This window comes from Grammomys surdaster, unplaced genomic scaffold, assembly GCF_004785775.1.
Source record: "Grammomys surdaster isolate TR1022 unplaced genomic scaffold, NIH_TR_1.0 144, whole genome shotgun sequence".
Classification (NCBI taxonomy): Eukaryota; Metazoa; Chordata; class Mammalia; order Rodentia; family Muridae; genus Grammomys; species Grammomys surdaster.
This window is the reverse complement of record NW_021604602.1, coordinates 3,768,201-3,786,066: the sequence shown is the minus strand read 5'-3', so window position 1 is coordinate 3,786,066 and position 17,866 is coordinate 3,768,201. Positions and strand designations below refer to the sequence as shown.

The 17,866-nt window shown below is 56.2% G+C and overlaps 1 protein-coding gene across 1 annotated transcript in view; it reads left to right on the top strand.

Annotated features, from left to right (window-relative positions):
• Ccdc85c (coiled-coil domain containing 85C) overlaps window positions 1–17,866 on the top strand; it is a 69,892-nt gene that overhangs the window by 46,623 nt on the left and 5,403 nt on the right. The window contains exons 2-3 of the mRNA XM_028764473.1: window positions 6,057–6,130; window positions 15,962–16,069. Of these exons, the coding sequence (XP_028620306.1) occupies window positions 6,057–6,130; window positions 15,962–16,069 (182 nt within the window). The remainder of the gene's footprint in view (window positions 1–6,056; window positions 6,131–15,961; window positions 16,070–17,866) is intronic.

The window sequence follows — 17,866 nt, the reverse complement described above, 5'->3', positions numbered from 1 at the left end:
GGAAGGGCCTCAAGCTTGAGACACAGCAGATGTTCACTGAGACTCATGCCTGTGACTGGGAACACGATTCTCTCCTCGGGGCCCACCTGGACACTAGAACTTTGCAGAAGTCACGGTGCCCTGTACCGTCCTGCACACCCCCTGGTAGACTGACACTTGGGGAGAGTGCCCGGCTCTCCTGACCAGCCTTGCTCGTGTTTCCTGATACACACCTCCCACTGACGCCTTGCTTTAGCTGTAGGCCGTTCCTGAGCCTCTCAGGGCTACAGTGGCAACCAGAAAGCAATGGGGAGCCACACAGCTTCCGTGCTCACGGGCACTGGTGCAGGTGCCACTGTGCACGTCAGGGGCCACACGCCTGCATTTGGTCTGTGTGGTGTCAGTACACACCAGCCTCCCGTACATACGCTCCGCCTTTTGTTTGCCGATCAGAGGTGTCCTTAGCTGGGGCTCTTCTGCAGGGAGAAGTGTCTGGTTTCCCAGTAGGCACACTCTGCTTTGCCTCGTCTCCAAGGCTGTACCTCTTCAGTAGACACAGTTGTCCTTGTCACCGACCCCTCAAGCTCAGGCCCCTCCCAGAAAGGGATGCACTGCTCTCCTGGTCCCAGGGGTGTCTGGCTCCGCACTCTCTGGCAGACAGCCTGCTCTGGGATGGAGAATCTTGCCACCTACCTGACCAGTCCCTGAGGAACAGAGAAGCCAGAATGAACCCATCTCTCATTGAGGAAGGGAGGCGCCTTTCTATGCAGTCTTGATGGCTGTACCCTCACTACAGACTCGCTAAGGAAACTCCTGTGTTCCAGAGACTTCCACCCAGCAGAGTCAACAACTCCTTGGTCTCCCCTAGCAATGGGGAGCTCATCCCCTCTCTGGTAACCTTGAATTGTTGTGAAGCTTGGTGGCTCTTCTCAGTAGACTTGTATGAGCAGAGCGCCCAGGGAGTCGTGCAAGGGCTCCGACAGCAGAGGAGCAGGGTACCCAGGAGCGTGTCCCTTCCCAGACCTTTCTGACCTGGCACACGGGCAGCAGCTACCAGGAACGACCGCCCTGGACCATCTGCTGTTGAGCAGGAAGCGCTGTCAGGGTGGCCTTTGCTGCCATATGGAGCCCAAGGTGAGAAAGGCTGCCCGGGGAAGAGGAGGCCACAGCATCTGTGCCCCGGTGTCCGCAGTAAGACCGAGCTACCACCCGCTCCCAGTGCCCATGGCCACCTTCCTACCTCCCCGAGCCCCAGGTCCTTTATCTGTAATCCAGGGGTGTCCAATAACAATGAGAAACGGGGACTGGTGTCTGGGAGGCCCATGGCTGGCCCTTCATAAGCATGTGTGGTCATGCTGGTACTTGCTTGAAAGGTCCTGTCTTATGGTGATCCTGGTGCTTGAACCCCTGTAGCTGGGGTCCCAAGAGCCCTGAGAGGAGAGTTTGGGGCCTGTTCTCACTGGCCCTGTCCTGCCTGCATGACTCTGGGAGGTCCTGGGCTCTGTTGACGGACTTTCTGCAGTGTCAGGTCTGAGGGGATCTGTGGGAAGAGTGGGCTTGCATGTGCTGGGAGGGAGCTGGGAAGCACAGGCAGAGGTTGTGGTCACTCTGTGCTCACAGAGTAGGGAGGTCCACCCTCAGACCTGCCCTCGCTATTTTCCATGGCCCACTCTGGCTGTGTGTTGGGGTTTGTCCCAGAGCAAGGCATGGCGGGCCTCTCTTCTACGGGCTTCCCATGCCGAGTGTGTGGGGGAACCGTGTCTTCCCCTGTGCAGGCAAGTCCAGGGCTGTGAGGAAGAAAGCAAGGATGCACGAACCTGCTTCCCAGGGGAGATGTGCCCTCAGACTGGCCTTCCTCCTGCCCGGCCAGAGGGGGAAGGCGCTTGTGACTGGTGTAGCTGGGCACAGTCCCCCTAGAGGGCACCACGTGCCCAGGTCACCTGCTAATGATCTGCTGAGAGGTCTGGTTGTCCCCAGACCTTGAAGATGGTGACAAAATCGGGGAAGGGAGACGTCAGGATCTTGCTCAGAAGGAAGGGTTGCTACAGAGGCAGCCCTGGTGGGGAACCCAGAGGGGAGGCACACAGCTTCCCACTTTTTCCTCAGAACCTTCCCTCACGGCTCCTGAGCTCTCTGCCCACCCCACCCGACTGTCGACTGTCGTGAGGCTTTCTGTGTGGAGGTGTGGTGTCACGCCCCCTCCCAACCCGCCTCTCTCAGTCGGTAGTACTTGATATGCCCTCCCTGCCCAGGAGCCCACTGGGGCATGGACTAACTTCGCTGCCCTTTAACTGGCTTCTTCTGTCTCTGCTTCTCCATATCTGTCCTTAGGCTTCCTGGGGCTCACTCCCTAAATACACCCCCCTTCCCACACCCACACCCCTTCATTCTTTGAGAGCTCACTGCAGCTGCTGCTGCTGACTGTGGGAGCTCATGGCCTCAGAGCCAGGGGCAGGAGGCCACAGAAGGGGCCGAGGTGGTAACATCTTGCCAGGAAGGGACCCTCCTCACAGGCTTTGAGCAGCCTGAGGCCTGAAGGTCATCAGCAGGACAAGCTCAGGGCACTTGAGATGGAGCGGTGACGGTGTCCATCGGGAAGTCTACCCACAGGTCCTCTAGGAAGCTGAGGATGCCCAAGGACGGAGAAACAGGGGGGCTCGCATCTGCTGCTAGGAAGCGGGCTGTACAGAAACTGGACCATGACCCTCCCAGAACTGGACTGATGGGTGCCAGGAGGATTGGGTGGATCTCAGAGGACACCTTAGCCAGCTCTTCATTCACCGGCCCCTCCCGTGGGCACTTACTTCATTTTTGCCTGCAAGCAACTTAGCTGAGAAATGGTGTTCCTCTCCCTTGTGGCCTAGCCTTCGTTACTGTGTGGGGGCGGGGGCCCTGGGATTAATTTAATTACCCACTCCACTCCTGGAGCCTGGGAGGCTCCTGATGAGCTCATGAGTGAGTTTCAGGGACAGCGAAGAGTGTGGGCCTCCTCAGGGAGTGGTGTCCAGCCTTGCAGCCCCAGCCTGGGGAGCCATTCTCACTGTCCTTCTTCTCTGCTCCCGACCCACGGGGAGCCCAGAGGCCCAGCTGCCTGGCACTGAGAGAGTCTGGTCTGGGAGACAGGGTGGGGACAGGGTCTCACGTGGAGAACTTAAGCTGAGTGCCTGGTGTGTGTGTCGGGGAGGGGTGGGAGAGGCTAAGAGGCGGGAATGAAGCTACTCTTCTAATTCAAAAGGAAGATCTCTTCTTGCCCTGGGATTATTTGGAAATTGACTATAAATGGCTTCAAGAAAAAGTTGACACGTTCCTCACGTGAGACACACCACTGACTGAAAAAGTAAATGCTAAAGGCCGGAGACTTCTCACCTACCCAGCAGGAATCCACCGAGGGAGATGGGTGGGTAACCCGCTTGCTTTCTGAATGATTCCATGGTCGAAAAGGACAGTGGTAGTGTGTATACCCGTTAACATCTTTACTTGGTGGTGTTGGCTGGGCCTCCCCCTGGGTTGGGGACTGTGCCTGGGGACCAAGAGCGTGCATGCATGCGTGCGTGTGTGCGTACTGCATGCTCACCACCATGCCAGGGAATTTTACTGTAGCATGGAATCCAGAAGAAAGGTGTGTAGGAAGGTTCACGCATCTCTGAGAGCAACCCAGTTCCATCACTCCAGAGCTCTGTCCAGCGTGGTCCCAAAGGCTGGCCTGCAGAATGGGGCTAGCCTTTCAGCTCAAGGGATCCTTGTAGTTGAGGCTGGCTTCAAGCTCTCCGTGTTTCCAGAGGCTGCCCTTGCTCTCCTCATCCCCCACTGTCACCTGTGTTGAGTTCACAGGCATGGGTCGCCACACAGTCTCTGCAGTGCTGAGGGCTGAACTCAGGCCCTCATGCATGGTAGGCGGGCAACCTACCAACTGAGCCTCATCCCGAGCCCTCATAGGTGTGGGCTGCTGGAATGTCCCCACCCGCTGCTGCACAGCTGGTGTCCCCTTTGGCAGCTTGTAGGATCTGGAGAGTCCCGTTTGTTCTGTGTTTGCCTTTCTACTCTCAGAGAGACCTGGCATACCCTGAACGGGAAGGCTTTTCCCAGCATGCCTGTGGGCAGAGTCATCACAGGCATTGTTCTTGGGCATTATCTGACCCATGAGTAAACGGAGGCACCTCTGGCTGCAGCCCCTATGGATGGTGAGAGTCCTCATCAGGGCCTTGTAGGCAGGGCCCAAGCAGAGAGACTCCTGTGCTTCCCCGGAGTGTGTGAGGAACCTTGAATTCTTGGAAACTCAGTGTGGAGCTGTGCAGTGAGGCTGGGCCCCCCGGGCAGCATTGCCCATCGGAGCTACCCTGTGCCCGGCACTGTTGTCATTCCTGAGGATGTGCCGGCCCTCCTCTCCTCCCCTGTAAAAGGCTCCACATTCCTAAGAGGTGACTATTGGGAATGAGGAGGAGGGAGGTTCTGGTTTTTTTGTTCTCCAGTCCATGGGTTGGGCCTTGCTCCCCGTTCCCACACTTTTTCCTGTTCTCTGCTGTACCAGATGATCTGCCGGGCCCTGTGGATCTAGGCTGAGTGGGTGGGGGCTCCTCAGTGTTCTTTGGTACCCCCTGGGGAACAAAGTGTCCCTTAACAGGCAGGTCAGAGCCCGCCTGTGTGAGCATAGGCATTCCTGGGGACTTTAAGTTCCTGATGGCCAGCGGTGGGCTCCATAACTACTCCTTACTAGAGCCTGTGGATGGGATGAAGGAGAGGGGCAAGATAGCAACGTGAGGCCTGAGGCGGGCTTCCCTGGGGTCATGCTGGCTTTGTGCTGGAACGGATAGATGCTTCATTGTTCCCACGGTTGATGTGCCTGTCCTGTCCACTGCAAATCCTCGGCCCCTTCTCTCCACCTAGGAACTGTAGAAGCCAGTGGAGTTCATTCCCCAGCCCTACCCTGAGGTGAAGTCAGTAGCTGGCTTTGCTCGGTGTGTCTGCTTGCCCCAGCCTTGTTCTGAGGTTGAGGGGTTAGTGTATGAAGTACCTGGGAGACCCCACACCTTTTGGGAGAGGGGATACAGGCGGTGACTCACTGAGCCAGTGGACAGAGTCCAAGCTGGCCACTTAGCCTTGCAGCGTCTAGCAAGAGGCACAACAGACCATCTTAACTGGGTATCTGGCTGACTGAGGTGCCCCACACTGTCAGCCCCACGGGGTGCTTGGGACAGGTCCTGCAGTTCCCATTCATTCCTGCTTGTGTCTTCCCTTCCTGACTTCCGGTCTTTGAGTCCTCCAAGTCAGGCGCCTTCCACTGCAGCCTGGGCTGAGGATGGTTCGTCCGCCATTCTACTTCTGGGGAGGAAGTTAGGGCCCGTGGGGTAGGCAGGTGGGGACAGCAGAATGGGACTGGTGTGCAGTGAGATTTCTGCCAGCTTTTCTGATGGGATTAAAAAAGCAGGGGCAGCGTGGTGAGGGTGGGTGGACCTTCTTCCCTGGGCTGTGTTATACGTGGGGTTGTCTGGGCCCCATGACTGGTGACTGAGGAACTCCCCACGTGTGTCCTCTCTGGGGTTAAAAAGGGAGGTGGAGTGGGGGAGGGAGCACAGAGCCCAGGGTGGCGGGCTTTTTATTATTATTATTATTATTATTATTATTATTATTATTTATTCTTTTTCCTACATTTGTTCCTCTCCAAGCCCCGAGCCCTTAGCTTGTTGTGTGGCGTTGCTCACATTCGGGGAGGTCTTTCCACCTCAGTTGCTGTCTGTGTGTCAGTCACAAAGGCACACCCAGACACTCCCTTTACCCATCCACTAGGGTCTCTTGCTTCTTCCCCGCTACATAGCAGAGAGGGGCCTCTCTGAGCTGGACTTTGGGCCCCAAGAACCTACCTCTCTCTGGCTGTGGATCTTTGTGCCAACTGCTCTTGGGTCTGAAACCCCTGGGAATCAGAAGGAATCGCCCCAGGAGCTTGTAGGCCAGGTGGCTCACCATCATCTTCCTGGAAACCAGACTTCGGGGACCACATGGAGGGTCCGGCTCGAGTGGGGTGCGTCCATGGGGTGAGTTCCTGCGGCTAACGTCCCGTCTTCTTCCCCTCTGCCCTCCAGACCCCTCATCCACCTACATCCGGCCGTTGGAGACTAAGGTGAAGCTGTTGGACGGTGACAAGCTCCCCCCACAGGTAAGTGACTTACCAGGGTATTGGCTATAGGGGTAATACCTCTGCTTTTGAGGCCATGCCGTCTCCAGTTTCCCTAGAGCTCCCATAGCTTCCTCCTTAACCCCCCCCCCCCCCCCGGGGGCGGGTGGGGGGTCTGCCAGAAAGCCTGGTCACAGGCCTACTCCTCGCTCTAATCCAGGCTCCAAGGCTGCCAGCCTCGCCGACTGTGGCTTGCCCAGTGTCTGCAAGCTCTGTATGGCTGGCACTGTGCCCAATCCCAGTGGTAGTGACAGGTGAATGGAGGCATTCATGGGACCCCCACCCCTCACCCCCTGCTGGCCAGTTCCTCACTAGGTCTACCTTCTTGCTTCCCTGACCTAACTCTGCTCACATGGCCAGTTGGGGTTGTGGGTCCATGCAGGTAGAGCAGCATTAGGATGTCAAGTGAGGGACTTTGGTCATGGCTGCTGGAGGTGAGGAGGCGTCTACCGAAAGGGAGTGGAGCCTCCTGTGGACTGTGACTGGACATGGAAGAGAAACCAGCAGACACCTCAGCTGAGGTGGAGATGGCAGAGGGCCTGGTGACAAGAGGCTGTGGTATGCTCTGATTAGACAAGTCCCTCTAGCCTCTCCGCTCCTGGACTCACCCCTGGCTTTATCTTAGCCTCCCCCTCCTCTGTTAGACTTGCTGGTATAACCTAAGTGTGAGTGCCCATCCCTGGATGAGACAGCCGTAGACATTGCTCAGATGCCTGGCCCCGTTGCCATGTGAGCTGCTGGGCTTGATGCCCACTGCTCTGCACAGGAAGACCATGACCTCCCCTGTCGACCAGCAGATATTGGGAGGCCCACAGTGAGTTTAGTCCCACTGTGTCACCTCCATGGGCCACCCTGCTGGGGCTAGTCTCACCTGGTGAGGCAGGACACCCTGGATGCAAGTGCTCTCTGGGAGCCCGACTGCATGCGGCTGCTATGGGGCTGCAGGGACCAGCGGTGCCAGCAGTATTGCGGAGCCCAAGGGCAGCACCTGCTTTGGAGAAGGTCCACATCCACCTGGAGGGGAGGGAGCTGTTCGTGCTTGAACTGTAGTGCAGTTCACTCCTGCCACTGCTTGCTGAGTGAAGGCTGGCCCCAACTCAGGCCCTGTGGTTTCCGGAGCAACACGGCTGCCTCAGTCTGGCTTTTGTTCCCGCGGAGAGGCAGAGGAGAGGCAGACGGGGAGTCCCCTTTCAAGTTTAGGATGCTATTCCCACTGTCCTTTCCACAGGAAGTGTGCTCCACCATCTAACCAGAGAACAGCCTTCCCCCTCCTCCCCCACCTCCCCAACCCCGGTTTTCACAGGGATTGGGGTTGTGCTTGATATTTGTCCCACTTGGGAACCTGTACTCCAGTTTCAAGTGTTTGGACCAGGCCATGGGCGGATGTGAAAGGCATGGCGTAGCAGTCCCTCCCTCCCTCTCTCCCTGGGGTATCCATAGTCGCACTTGGAAGTCCTCCCTACCCATAGCTGTGCTCACTTGCCTTATGTCCCCCGTGCCAGAGGCCGAGCCTTCAGGCCTGAGCAGTGGCCAGCTCTTTCCTGGTCCCACCCCTCCAGGGATTAGCTCCACATTCTGGGCCTCCTCCGTGCACACCCTTAGGTGTGTCTCCACTTACTCTGAGCTTTCTTGTCCCTGGGCTGTCTGTCTTGTACCTTCCTGTGGATTCCTGTCCCTACTCCCTGCCTAACTGCCGAAGGGCTTGGGCTCGCAGAGCCCCGGTGGCCTCATCTGCATCTCTATCACCTGCCATGGCTGAGCTGTGCATGAGCCTGGGAAGCCCTCCCCACCCAGTCTCCTAGGCCCAGAAGGGAGGCTGACTCTCACCCAGGCTGCCCCAAGGGAGCAAGAGCACCATCTGATACAGGCCACAGCGCTGTGGCTGAGGTTCAGTGTTTGGAAGTCTTGAGGAAGGAGCCGCTGATGGCAGGACAGTCGCCACCCTCGCTCCTCAGCCTCAGGGCTCTGGTGTGTAGAATTTCATGATTCTGTCATGAAATCATAATCCGACAGAAACCCCCAGCTCCTCACAAAGCTGAGAGATTGCCCACTGGCGAAAAGCAGGCGTGAGGAATGTTCGCAATACTGTGAGGTGATGTGTCCTTGGGGTTTGAGTGGGAGGCCAGAGAGTCTCCCCTGATCCTACCCCCACCCCCTCCCTGCCCCTCCCCCACAGCCTCTGTTTAACTCCGAAACAGCTTTAATTAAAAATGTGCCAGGGTGCTCACAGGCTAAATTACTGTAGCGCAGTTCATATTTTCTTCCTCGTGCCGGCTTTAAAATTTCATCAACACAGCTGCTTCCTCCTCCAAGACGATCCATCCAGGACTCCGTGCACATTATTTTTCCAGCAGATTCCCTGTGCCCAGCCAGGACCCGGGTAGGGGCAGCCTGTAATTGGCGGTGGGGCCTCCGGTTAGCCCCCTGCCGGGCTGATAAATGAGACCTCCAGAACTGCCACGAAGCCAGCCTCACAAAAGAGCAAGCAGCCCTGGTTTCTCTCACCCGGGCCAGAGGGCACACTGTGGCCGCAGCTGCCGCTGGGGCTCTGGAGGAGAGGCACCGTAGCCCTGCTCTATCCCCAAGCCTTCATGCTTGCCCACACAGGACCAGGTACCATGCACGGGGTTGCTGAGTGTAGCCTGTGATGATGTCTGTACCAGACACAGGGAGAGAAAAGGCCTGAGTCGGGGAGCGCTTCCTGGCACGGATGTTCTGTTAACTCTCTTGGGCTGCCGAGTTGTGCCTGTGTCACGGGGAATGCACAGACAACCAGACTTATTCTCTGCCCAGGAGGCTGGAAGTTGAACGTCAGGGTGTTAACAGGGTTGGTTTATCCCTAGGCCCCTGGCTTGTTGATAACTGGTCCCTGTGTCCCCCATACTTTTCTCTTTGACCTAAATGGTCTCTTTAAGGAGGACACCAGGTACCCTGAGGACCTTACTTTAACTTGCTCACCTCTGTGAGGACCCCCACCTCCAAAGGGATCTCATCCTAAGGTTAGGACCTTGGGTTGGGGGCACTGGGACCTAACCACATGATGGGGCCAGTGTGGGACCCATCAGAAAGTGAGTTTGGGCCCTGGACGGATCTGAGTTCAGGCCATTTCTGTCCTATTGTTAACCTGTAGCTTCAGGCAAAAGTCCCTGTCTTTTGTGCCTTAGTTTCCTCCTCTTAAGTCAGGATGACAGGGACACCCAGCCTAGGTCTGGTGTGGTCCTGGGAACACTGCTTGTGGGCCATTTCCTGATCCCAAGGGCCTCTAACTGTGTCATCTCAGCAGACAACCCCTGCCTGTCCCTCCACGAAGCGCTCCATGTTGTCCTGTGTCTGAATTTGGAACAAGACTCTTTTTTTTTTTTAAAGATTTATTTATTTATTACATATGAATATACTGTAGCTGTCTTCAGACACACCAGAAGAGGGCATCAGATCTCATTACAGATGGTTGTGAGCCACCATGTGGTTGCTGGGATTTGAACTCAGGACCTCTGGAAGTGCAGTCAGTGCTCTTAACCACTGAGCCATCTCTCCAGCCCCCTGGAACAAGACTTTTAGGAACCATATCCCCCCAACCCTGTTGATACCCCCCCCCACTTTTGTTCCCCACATTCCTGAGCCTGAGGAAGGTAGGGCTACTCATCCACATGTCCCTTCGAGGTCATCGGTCTCCCTGCCTCTCTACGGCAGCGGTTCAACTGGGTGGTGTCTGCCACAGCGCCCGACACCTAACACAACTCAGGGTACTCCTGCTCTGCCCGTGTGATGCTGGCTGGCACTTTGTCCCCTGCCTGGGCACTACAGTGCCACGGCTCTGGAAGACCTGAAATGCTGCCTTAGCAAGGACCTGAGTCTGTCTGCCCCCTGCCAGGGACCGTGTTGTCCACCCTCAGCAGAAGGGCAGGGCAGCCAGGTGGCTGGATGAGGGTCTAGGATGTGTGCTCAGTGCCTTAGCAATGAAGGCTCAGGGAATGCCTACCAGGAGTCAGATGCTGAGCAGAACCTAGAGACAGCTCACTAGCGCCACCTGTCTGCCGGGAGACACTGGGCAACTAGTGTAAAAACCTCGGTGCCTCAGTTTCCTCATCTGTAAAACAAAGCCGCTAATATACCTGCCATATATGCCACTCAGAGAGTTAAAGGGCCATTGTGGATAGCACTGTGATATGACCGGCTGGTAGTGGGGCCCATGTTGGGAGCAACTCTACAGCCCTGGTGAGTCCCTGCCTGACCGCAGGGTTTTTACACCAAGCAGAGGCTCAGGGGGTTAGTAAGTTGTTTACTCATCTATAGTAGGGCTTTCATACTATAAGTCTGCATCCCCTCTGATATCTTCCTGCCTGGCCTACCCCTTTCATCTCAGTGAACCTAACAGGACCTGGAAAGGTGCGGTAGTCCCTATGGTATTGGGGGATCTGGCTGTCCTGTGGGTGAGCCATACTCCATCACAAGCCTCTGGTCTGGTGGTCCCTCCAGCAGGTTTGACAAGTAGGGTATATGAGATTGCCTGGGTGGTAGGGGAAGTGACCTTATTAACTCATCTGAATACTAATGAGAAGAAGTCTCAGGGCCCCCAGCCAAGGCGGCTCCCCCTTTGTTCCTAATGGCCCTGTTCCTAATGGCCCACAAGTGGGTTAAGAATAATGGAAGGGAAAGGGTGGTGGTGGGGGCGCACACCTTTAATCCCAGCACTTGGGAGGCAGAGGCAGGCAGATTTCTGAGTTCGAGGCCAGCCTGGTCTACAGAGTGAGTTCCAGGACAGCCGGGAAGACACAGAGAAACCCTGTCTCGAAAAAACAAAAAAACAAAACAAAAAAAAAAAAGAATAAAGGGAAAGAAAACAGATCTAGTTGGCATCACCGGGAGGCTGGCTGGGGCTTTGGGGGTACCACTAGGCCCTTCAGGAGGCTACATTCCCTAGAAGGGTATTTGGGCTTTGGGCTTGTCTCAAACATCGAATGGCTTTTTAGGGTCCTCTTTCCTGGTCTCTCGTGTGGTGAAACTACCCTGGCCCATCTGAGATCCCTTAGCTTTGTTTGGCCAGTCCATGTCCAAGGAAAGGGACCAGGCAGATGGCACAGGCGGGCAGGGTGATGCTGTTTTCTCTCCTTCCAGCTGCCCCGCCCCTACGGCCACCAGAGAAGCCGGCTCCAGGTAGAGCTGCTGGGGAAGGGGGGGGGTTTGCAGTGGCTCTGAGGGGTAGGAGGGCTGCTAAACGCTGTGTGGTGTGTCTGCCGTGTCTCCTCTCTACTTTGATTCCTTCCTGGGAGCTGACCACTTCCAGAACGCACTAGTCCTGCCTGTGGATTCCTTTTGGGACCTGCTCCTTCTGAGCTGGGAGTAATTCCTGCTTTGCGGTGTAACAAGCCAGTCCTGCCATGGTATGCCTTGACCGGCCTTTCTCACTGGCGCATCACAGAATGTCCCGAGACAGGATTCTGTGTGCTGCTGGGAATATCACATCCTTCTTCCAACTACTACCCCACCCTTCTTCTGATGCCACCCCACCACCCCAGCTCTGCAGCAGGACCCTTGCAGTGCAGGGCCGGGGGACACTATACCAGTGAGTGGTGGAGTAGAGGCCTAGTCTGCACAGCTGTGCCTCCCAGGAGGAAGGTCATTGGGCCAAGCCTCAGTCCATGAGTCCTCGCTCTCGGAAACTTCCTTGGCTTGTACTCACCACATAGTTGTGAGAACCGAAGATGTCTTAGACATTTCCAGATGTCCCCAGGGGCAGGGTCATCCCAGCTGAGACGCACCGATCAATAGCAACAAGACTGTGTGCCAGGCCCTGGGGCTGCCTGTCCATGCCAGCAGGGCCATTACAAAGTGCTCAGGTTCGATGTCAGCTGACAGGTGCAATGGAGTGACATGTGTATCTGGCCTCCAAATCCTCCCGCTCTGCATCACGTGGTCTAAATGGCCCTGCTGGTGCCGTGCTTGACTGAAAATGTCCATAGGCTCGGGCAGAGGCCACTCCTCTTTGGAGACTTCTGCTCCTTCCTCTGCTTGTGAGCGCAACCTTTGGGAAATCTGACACAGGTGACCACCTGGATTCCTGTGGGCTCTGCTCTGGATTAGGCCCACTGAGCCCAGGTCAGTCTGTGGCCCTGGCTTCTCCTGGTAAAACAGCTTCCCATAGGCCTGTATTCTGCCTGCTCTGAAGTGCTCCCTCTGCTGTCTGCAGTCCTCCCTCTGCTTCCCGCCCGGCCAGTGAACTGGCGAGCTGTCTATTTCCGGGTGGGGCAATGCTTTCAGGAGGCCGAGGCTCCAGGAGTATTTTTCAGAGTAACGACCATTAATTACACTTGGGAGAGCAATCCCCTGGCCCTTCCTCCTCATGGCCAAAGATGATAGAGGGTGGTCATCAGACCCAGGAGGCAGCCCCATGGGTAGGGACAGGAACGGTGGGAAGTGGAGGCTGGAGGCCCATGGTGGATCTCTCCTTACTCCCTTTCACATTTCTGCATATCCACGGTGGAGGAGTGAGGGGTTGGGGGACAGTGACATTGTCTGCGGCAGTGGGGTTCCCCGACCCCCAAGATAGAAGCGGGTACAGTAAAGTGAGCAGGCTTCACAGGACCTCTGGGGTCCCAGCCACCCCAGCTTCTGGCCGTGCTTCACTGTGTGGTACCACAGTATTGCACGTTTGTACTGTATGTGTTCAGTGTCCTGGGGGTTGCCAGGGACGGAAAAACCCACACTAGTAGCACCAGCAGCCAGGAGCAAGTCCACTTCTGGGCCCTTGGTGGTCCTGTAGTTCTTTTCTCTGGTCGATCCTGAATCAGCATAGGGGCTCTGAGCCTTCTGCCCTGAGCGGCCCCTTCAGGCAGACTGCCCTCCACCCCAGGCATGACGGCATCCGTGAGGCCTGGCAGCATCCGTGAGGCATGGCTTTATGCCTCGCACTCAGCACGTTCCCTGCGAGTGCCTCTCGAACACACGAGAGCTGCCTACAGATGGCATGCCTTACGGAATGACGTTCTCCTGGAGCAGGGGGATATGAGGCATACTCCCTCCAGGACAGCCCAGGAAGGGGGTCCCTGGCACAGCCTCTGGTCATCCGCCTTCCCCAGCAAGGAAACTCAGGTGGGTGGGCCATGAGCACTGAAGGGCAGCCTCCTTCAGTACCTGCCCTCTGACAATGCTTGCCTGAGTTTCTCCAGCCTGAGACTCCTCCTCCCTGAAGGGTCCACGTGCAGGAATTCCTGGACATAGGAAGGCCATGGAGTCTGGCAGTATCAGCGGGCTAGCCAAAGGTCACATACCAAGGCTGTGCTAGGCACTAAGCGGGTGGCATTGGGCGTTGGCTTTCGGTAGAAGCCTGAACGGCCCTTGATTCTAAGGTCGCAGGACAAGTGACCCCAGAGCTTCCTATCTCTCCTCACTCCTAATTCAGAACCCTCATGTTGCCCCAGAAGCCCTAGGAGTGGGCAAAAAAGATGCATCCTTGTACTCTCAGACAAGAGACAGGAATGGGGGGGGGTTAGCTACTGCAGCTGCAGGGACTTGGAAGTCTTGTTCCAGCCCAGAGCAGGCTGAGGGGTACCCAACCTCCCCCTAGGATGTCAGGGCAGGCAAACTTCCTGTAAAGGCCTTTTGCTCTACCGTGACAAATGCCCTGCCCTTCAAGGGGTCTGCAGCCCCTGCCTCCCCCTCCGAGATGAAAACAGGAATTCTGCTCTGCCCAGGGGCTCTAGGCTGCAGCGAGCAGCCTTTTTAATTTGGCTCTAAGTATGGCAGTGGTTACTCATTTGATGCGTCATTAGTCACGTTGCCCCTTAATGAGAGATTATGTGCGTTTTCCCCTGCCTGCTTCTGTGGCTTGCTAATAAAGTCCTGTGCACACGCAAATATTTTTAGATGCTCACCCAAAGTGTAGGGGGTGAGGAGTTGCATGCTGCTAATTGGAAACCCTCACCCCACCCAAGGAAATGACCCAGGACTCTGTGGAGGGGTGCGGGTGGGAAGGGGTGGGGCCTTACGCATACTACAATGTTTGCAGTTCCAGGCCGCTCAGGAGCCTGTCTGATTGAGGGCCAGAGAAGCTGTGGGAAGGGAGGCCCAGCCCAAACATAATCCTCTGTGTGGGTGAGGATAGGACAGGACAGGACAGGACAGGTCCTGTCTTCTTGGTTGTGGGCTGGCGGGAAACAGACTAGGCTACAATCTGTCGCCACTCCTGGTTCTGTGACCAAATGAGATATCACTGTACATTCTCTGCTGGGCTGGGAGCCTGCCTCTGGTGTCTTTACTTTGTCCACCAGTCACAGCAAGGTGGCAGGGATGTCTCCATGTCCCCACAGAATAGCATTGGTAGGCAAGGTCCCATGGGGACTGATGGATGTGTTTATCTGTGGACATTAAGAGCTCATTAGAATTTAGAAGGTGCTCTCTGCTGAAAAGTGTTTCATGGTGGCAGAGAGCCGACGGTGATTTAGTTCAGGGTTTTGGGTGGGTAACCCCTCAGGGAAGCATGGTGGCCGTGGAAAGGGTCACTCATGTTGGAGTTAAGAAGTACTAGGGCTAGTTGAGGACAGTCTCTATTCTGAGTCCTGGTCATAGGGCATTCCACTAGATCTGGTCCTTGTGTCAGGAAGGGTTTTTTTTTTTCTGTGGCCTTTAATGCTTTGCAGTGGCCTGCACAAGTCCATGGTCAGGGTACCATAGTCCCAATTGATGGCTACCGCCGCCATTCATGAGGTCTCTTGGGCAATCTCTTTGCAGACGATGCTGGCTAGGGCCATGGCTAGTATAAGAGTCATGTGGCATTACCTCAGGAGGCTTCTGGGTACCCACATGAGTTTGGGTCATACCCAAGGCTGAGGAAACAACCCCATCCCTCTGTACCCGCTCCCTGGCCTTTGAACAGACATAGCCCACCAGATCCCTTTATACCCTGTTGCCCTGTTGGCAGACTTTTTCTCTGGCTGGACTCTGTGGTCTCTCCAGGTTAGGGGTGGTATAGGGGTGTGGAACAACTATCCCAACTTTTTGCCTGGTGGTTGGGGCACCCCTGCCTTCTGTCTGAGCTGTCACTGTCTCCACCTGCAGGTGGCTAAGGCTCGCAGCCCCGGCAGCTGGGTGGCGCGAAGTCTGAGAAGTGGAGGCCAGGCCCTGTGGCTGGCAGGAGGCCAGCACTGGAATGTGGGGATCCCTTCCAGGCTGGATGAGGGGGCTGCTGGGTGGGAGGAGGAAGCCCTCTGGGGGGGCTGCCGCACAGACGTCCACTTCCTGCCGGCCAGCCCGGCCTTTTCTTTCCTTCCTGCTTTGTTCGGGGACCTCAGCAGCCCGCTGATTTATGGACATTCTTTTGCCGTTTTTTTATCTGCCTGGTAGCTTCCCCCTTTCCTTTGAAGTCTTGGTGGCTTAGAGAGGAAGGCTGTCTTCCGTGGGGCTGGACCCGGAAGGTGGACAGTCTGAACCATGCATTGTCCATGGAGTTTCCCTGGCTCTTAGAGACTCTGGCTCCTGGTCTTGGGTCACTAGCCTGGCTTACAGGGATTTTTTTTTTTTTTTCTCCTAAGGGAGCGACCTCAGGGCAGTGTACGTGTGTGTGCCCATCCTTCCTCCTTATTCTGGTTTGCACTGATTCTTGTGGATTCAGCACCCAGGCCTGCTTTGGGTGCGGTGGGGAGTGGGGTTCTCTGTCTGATGGTAGAGGCAGCCTGTGGACTGTGGTGGGCACCTGGGAGGGTGCGCTTGAGCAGACAAGTTGCTGTGTAGAGGGTGACCTGCTTATTAAGAACAGTGCCTGGGCTAGGGCAGGGTCTTGAGCCTTCAGCCATCTGACTGTCTTCTTTTCCCTCCTAGCAGGCAGGCTCCGGAGAGTTCCGGACACTTCGGAAAGGCTTCTCCCCATACCATTCTGAATCCCAGCTCGCATCCCTGCCGCCCTCCTACCAGGAAGTCCTACAGAACGTAAGTGTCCCTACCAAAGGTCCCTACCGTCCCTGGTCCAGAACCTTCAGATTTGTCACTCTGAGCTCCAGAGGAGACAGTTAGAAGCGAGACAGGCTGGTTACAGCCCAGGGCGTGCGGGTGGGTCGATGCCCCAGTTGTATCTAGGGCAGCTGTGGATGAAAGCCAAGCTTGGACGCCGCAAAGGGACTCCCCCCACCCCCAGGCTTCAACAGTGCTGACAGAAGGCTAGCGGAATGTGGGAACATTCTGAAAGGTTTCACAGTGGAGGCCATGGGGAGGGGATCATGTGTCTCACCCCATAAGAGAGGCTGCCGCTCTGCTCTGGGGAGGAGGAGGTGAGCCTTATAGGCTGCAGCAGATTGCAGGACCTAACGGGCAAAGACTTACTAGTGCCCAGATGGGCCTGGAGGTCAGGGGCCAGTGTGGGCTTGCAGAGCAGAGGATATCGCTGTTCCGTGGGGGCTAGGAACTGAAGACCTTCAAGTCATCCATTTAAGGTCGTGAGCCAAGGCAGAAGCCAGGGGGAGGCAAGGGGAAAGGCACTTTGGGTTGAGTGCCCCTTGGATGCCAGCCATAGCAGTTACCGAGGCTACAGCATGCAGGGGAAGAAGGCTCCAAGGTCAAGGCTGTGGGCCTGGCTGGTCATCTTGACCCTCAGTGCTGTCACTACCCGGCCACTGTCTCCTCCTTACTGTGGCCGGTCTCCTTTAGGTGCATAGGGTTCAGTAGCAGCAAGGGCAAATGTTGAAAGTCCCCAGATAAAAGTGGGTGGGTGTGTGTACCCCCCTCACCCCCTACTTCCCTGCCACCAGTCTCTGGAGGAGGTGCTTCCTGACAGGAGCATTAAGGCGTGGACAGGTACCTTGGGAAAAGCTAGTCTTTATATGAACTCGGGTGGCAGAGACCGGAGTTCCTGGCTTAGACTCATGTACACCGGCTGACTTGGGCAAGCCCATTGTCCTCATCTGTGGGGTGGATTTGTTTTGTTTCTTTGTTTTTTTGGTTTGTTTTTTGTTTTTGGAGACAGGGTTTCTCTGTGTAGTCCTGGCTGTCCTGGAACTCACTCTGTAGACCAGGCTGGCCTCAAACTCAGAAATCCGCCTGCCTCTGCCTCCCAAGTGCTGGGATTAAAGGCGTGTGCCACCATTGCCCGGCCATGGGGTGAATTTGTTTAATCACTTGGGACTGACCTGCCCAGTGCAGGTGCCTTGGGGACTGGGAGGCCTCTGGGCCCAAGTGACGCGAAGCCCAACGCTAACCCCGATACCTCAGCCGCTCTAACCAGTCATTAAGACTTAGAGCAATGGCCATTACCCTTTTCCGAGTCCCAGGCCCTGCCCTCCCTGATACCTGATGTCTGGGGGTAATTTGAGCCAGGAGAACTAGACTGCTTAGCAATCTGTCCGTTTGCCTCCTGCGTTTCTTCTGTGGCTGCTTCCTGGAGGGGCCCCTAACAGTTCCTTAGAAACTAGTACAGATGAGGAAGCAGACCAGGCACATCAGGGCAAACTGGGGATAGGGTCTTCCCTAGGACAGGGTGGCATCAGGAGGGGTGCGGGCACCAGAGGATGGCATGCTAGGACCAGACCCCACTCTATTCATTTGGCTGGCACCCTCTGCTGGCCGGTGGGGGAAGTGTGGCCACTGTTTAAGCCCAGCCTCTTGGGCAGCAGCAGCCTTGGGGGTAAGACATCCTCACCTACCCACTCCCTTTCCCCGTTTGGTTCCCACGTTTCCTAACCAGGCAGTTTTGCATGCTTCCTGTGACCTGTGATACAGGAAGAGAGGAAACTG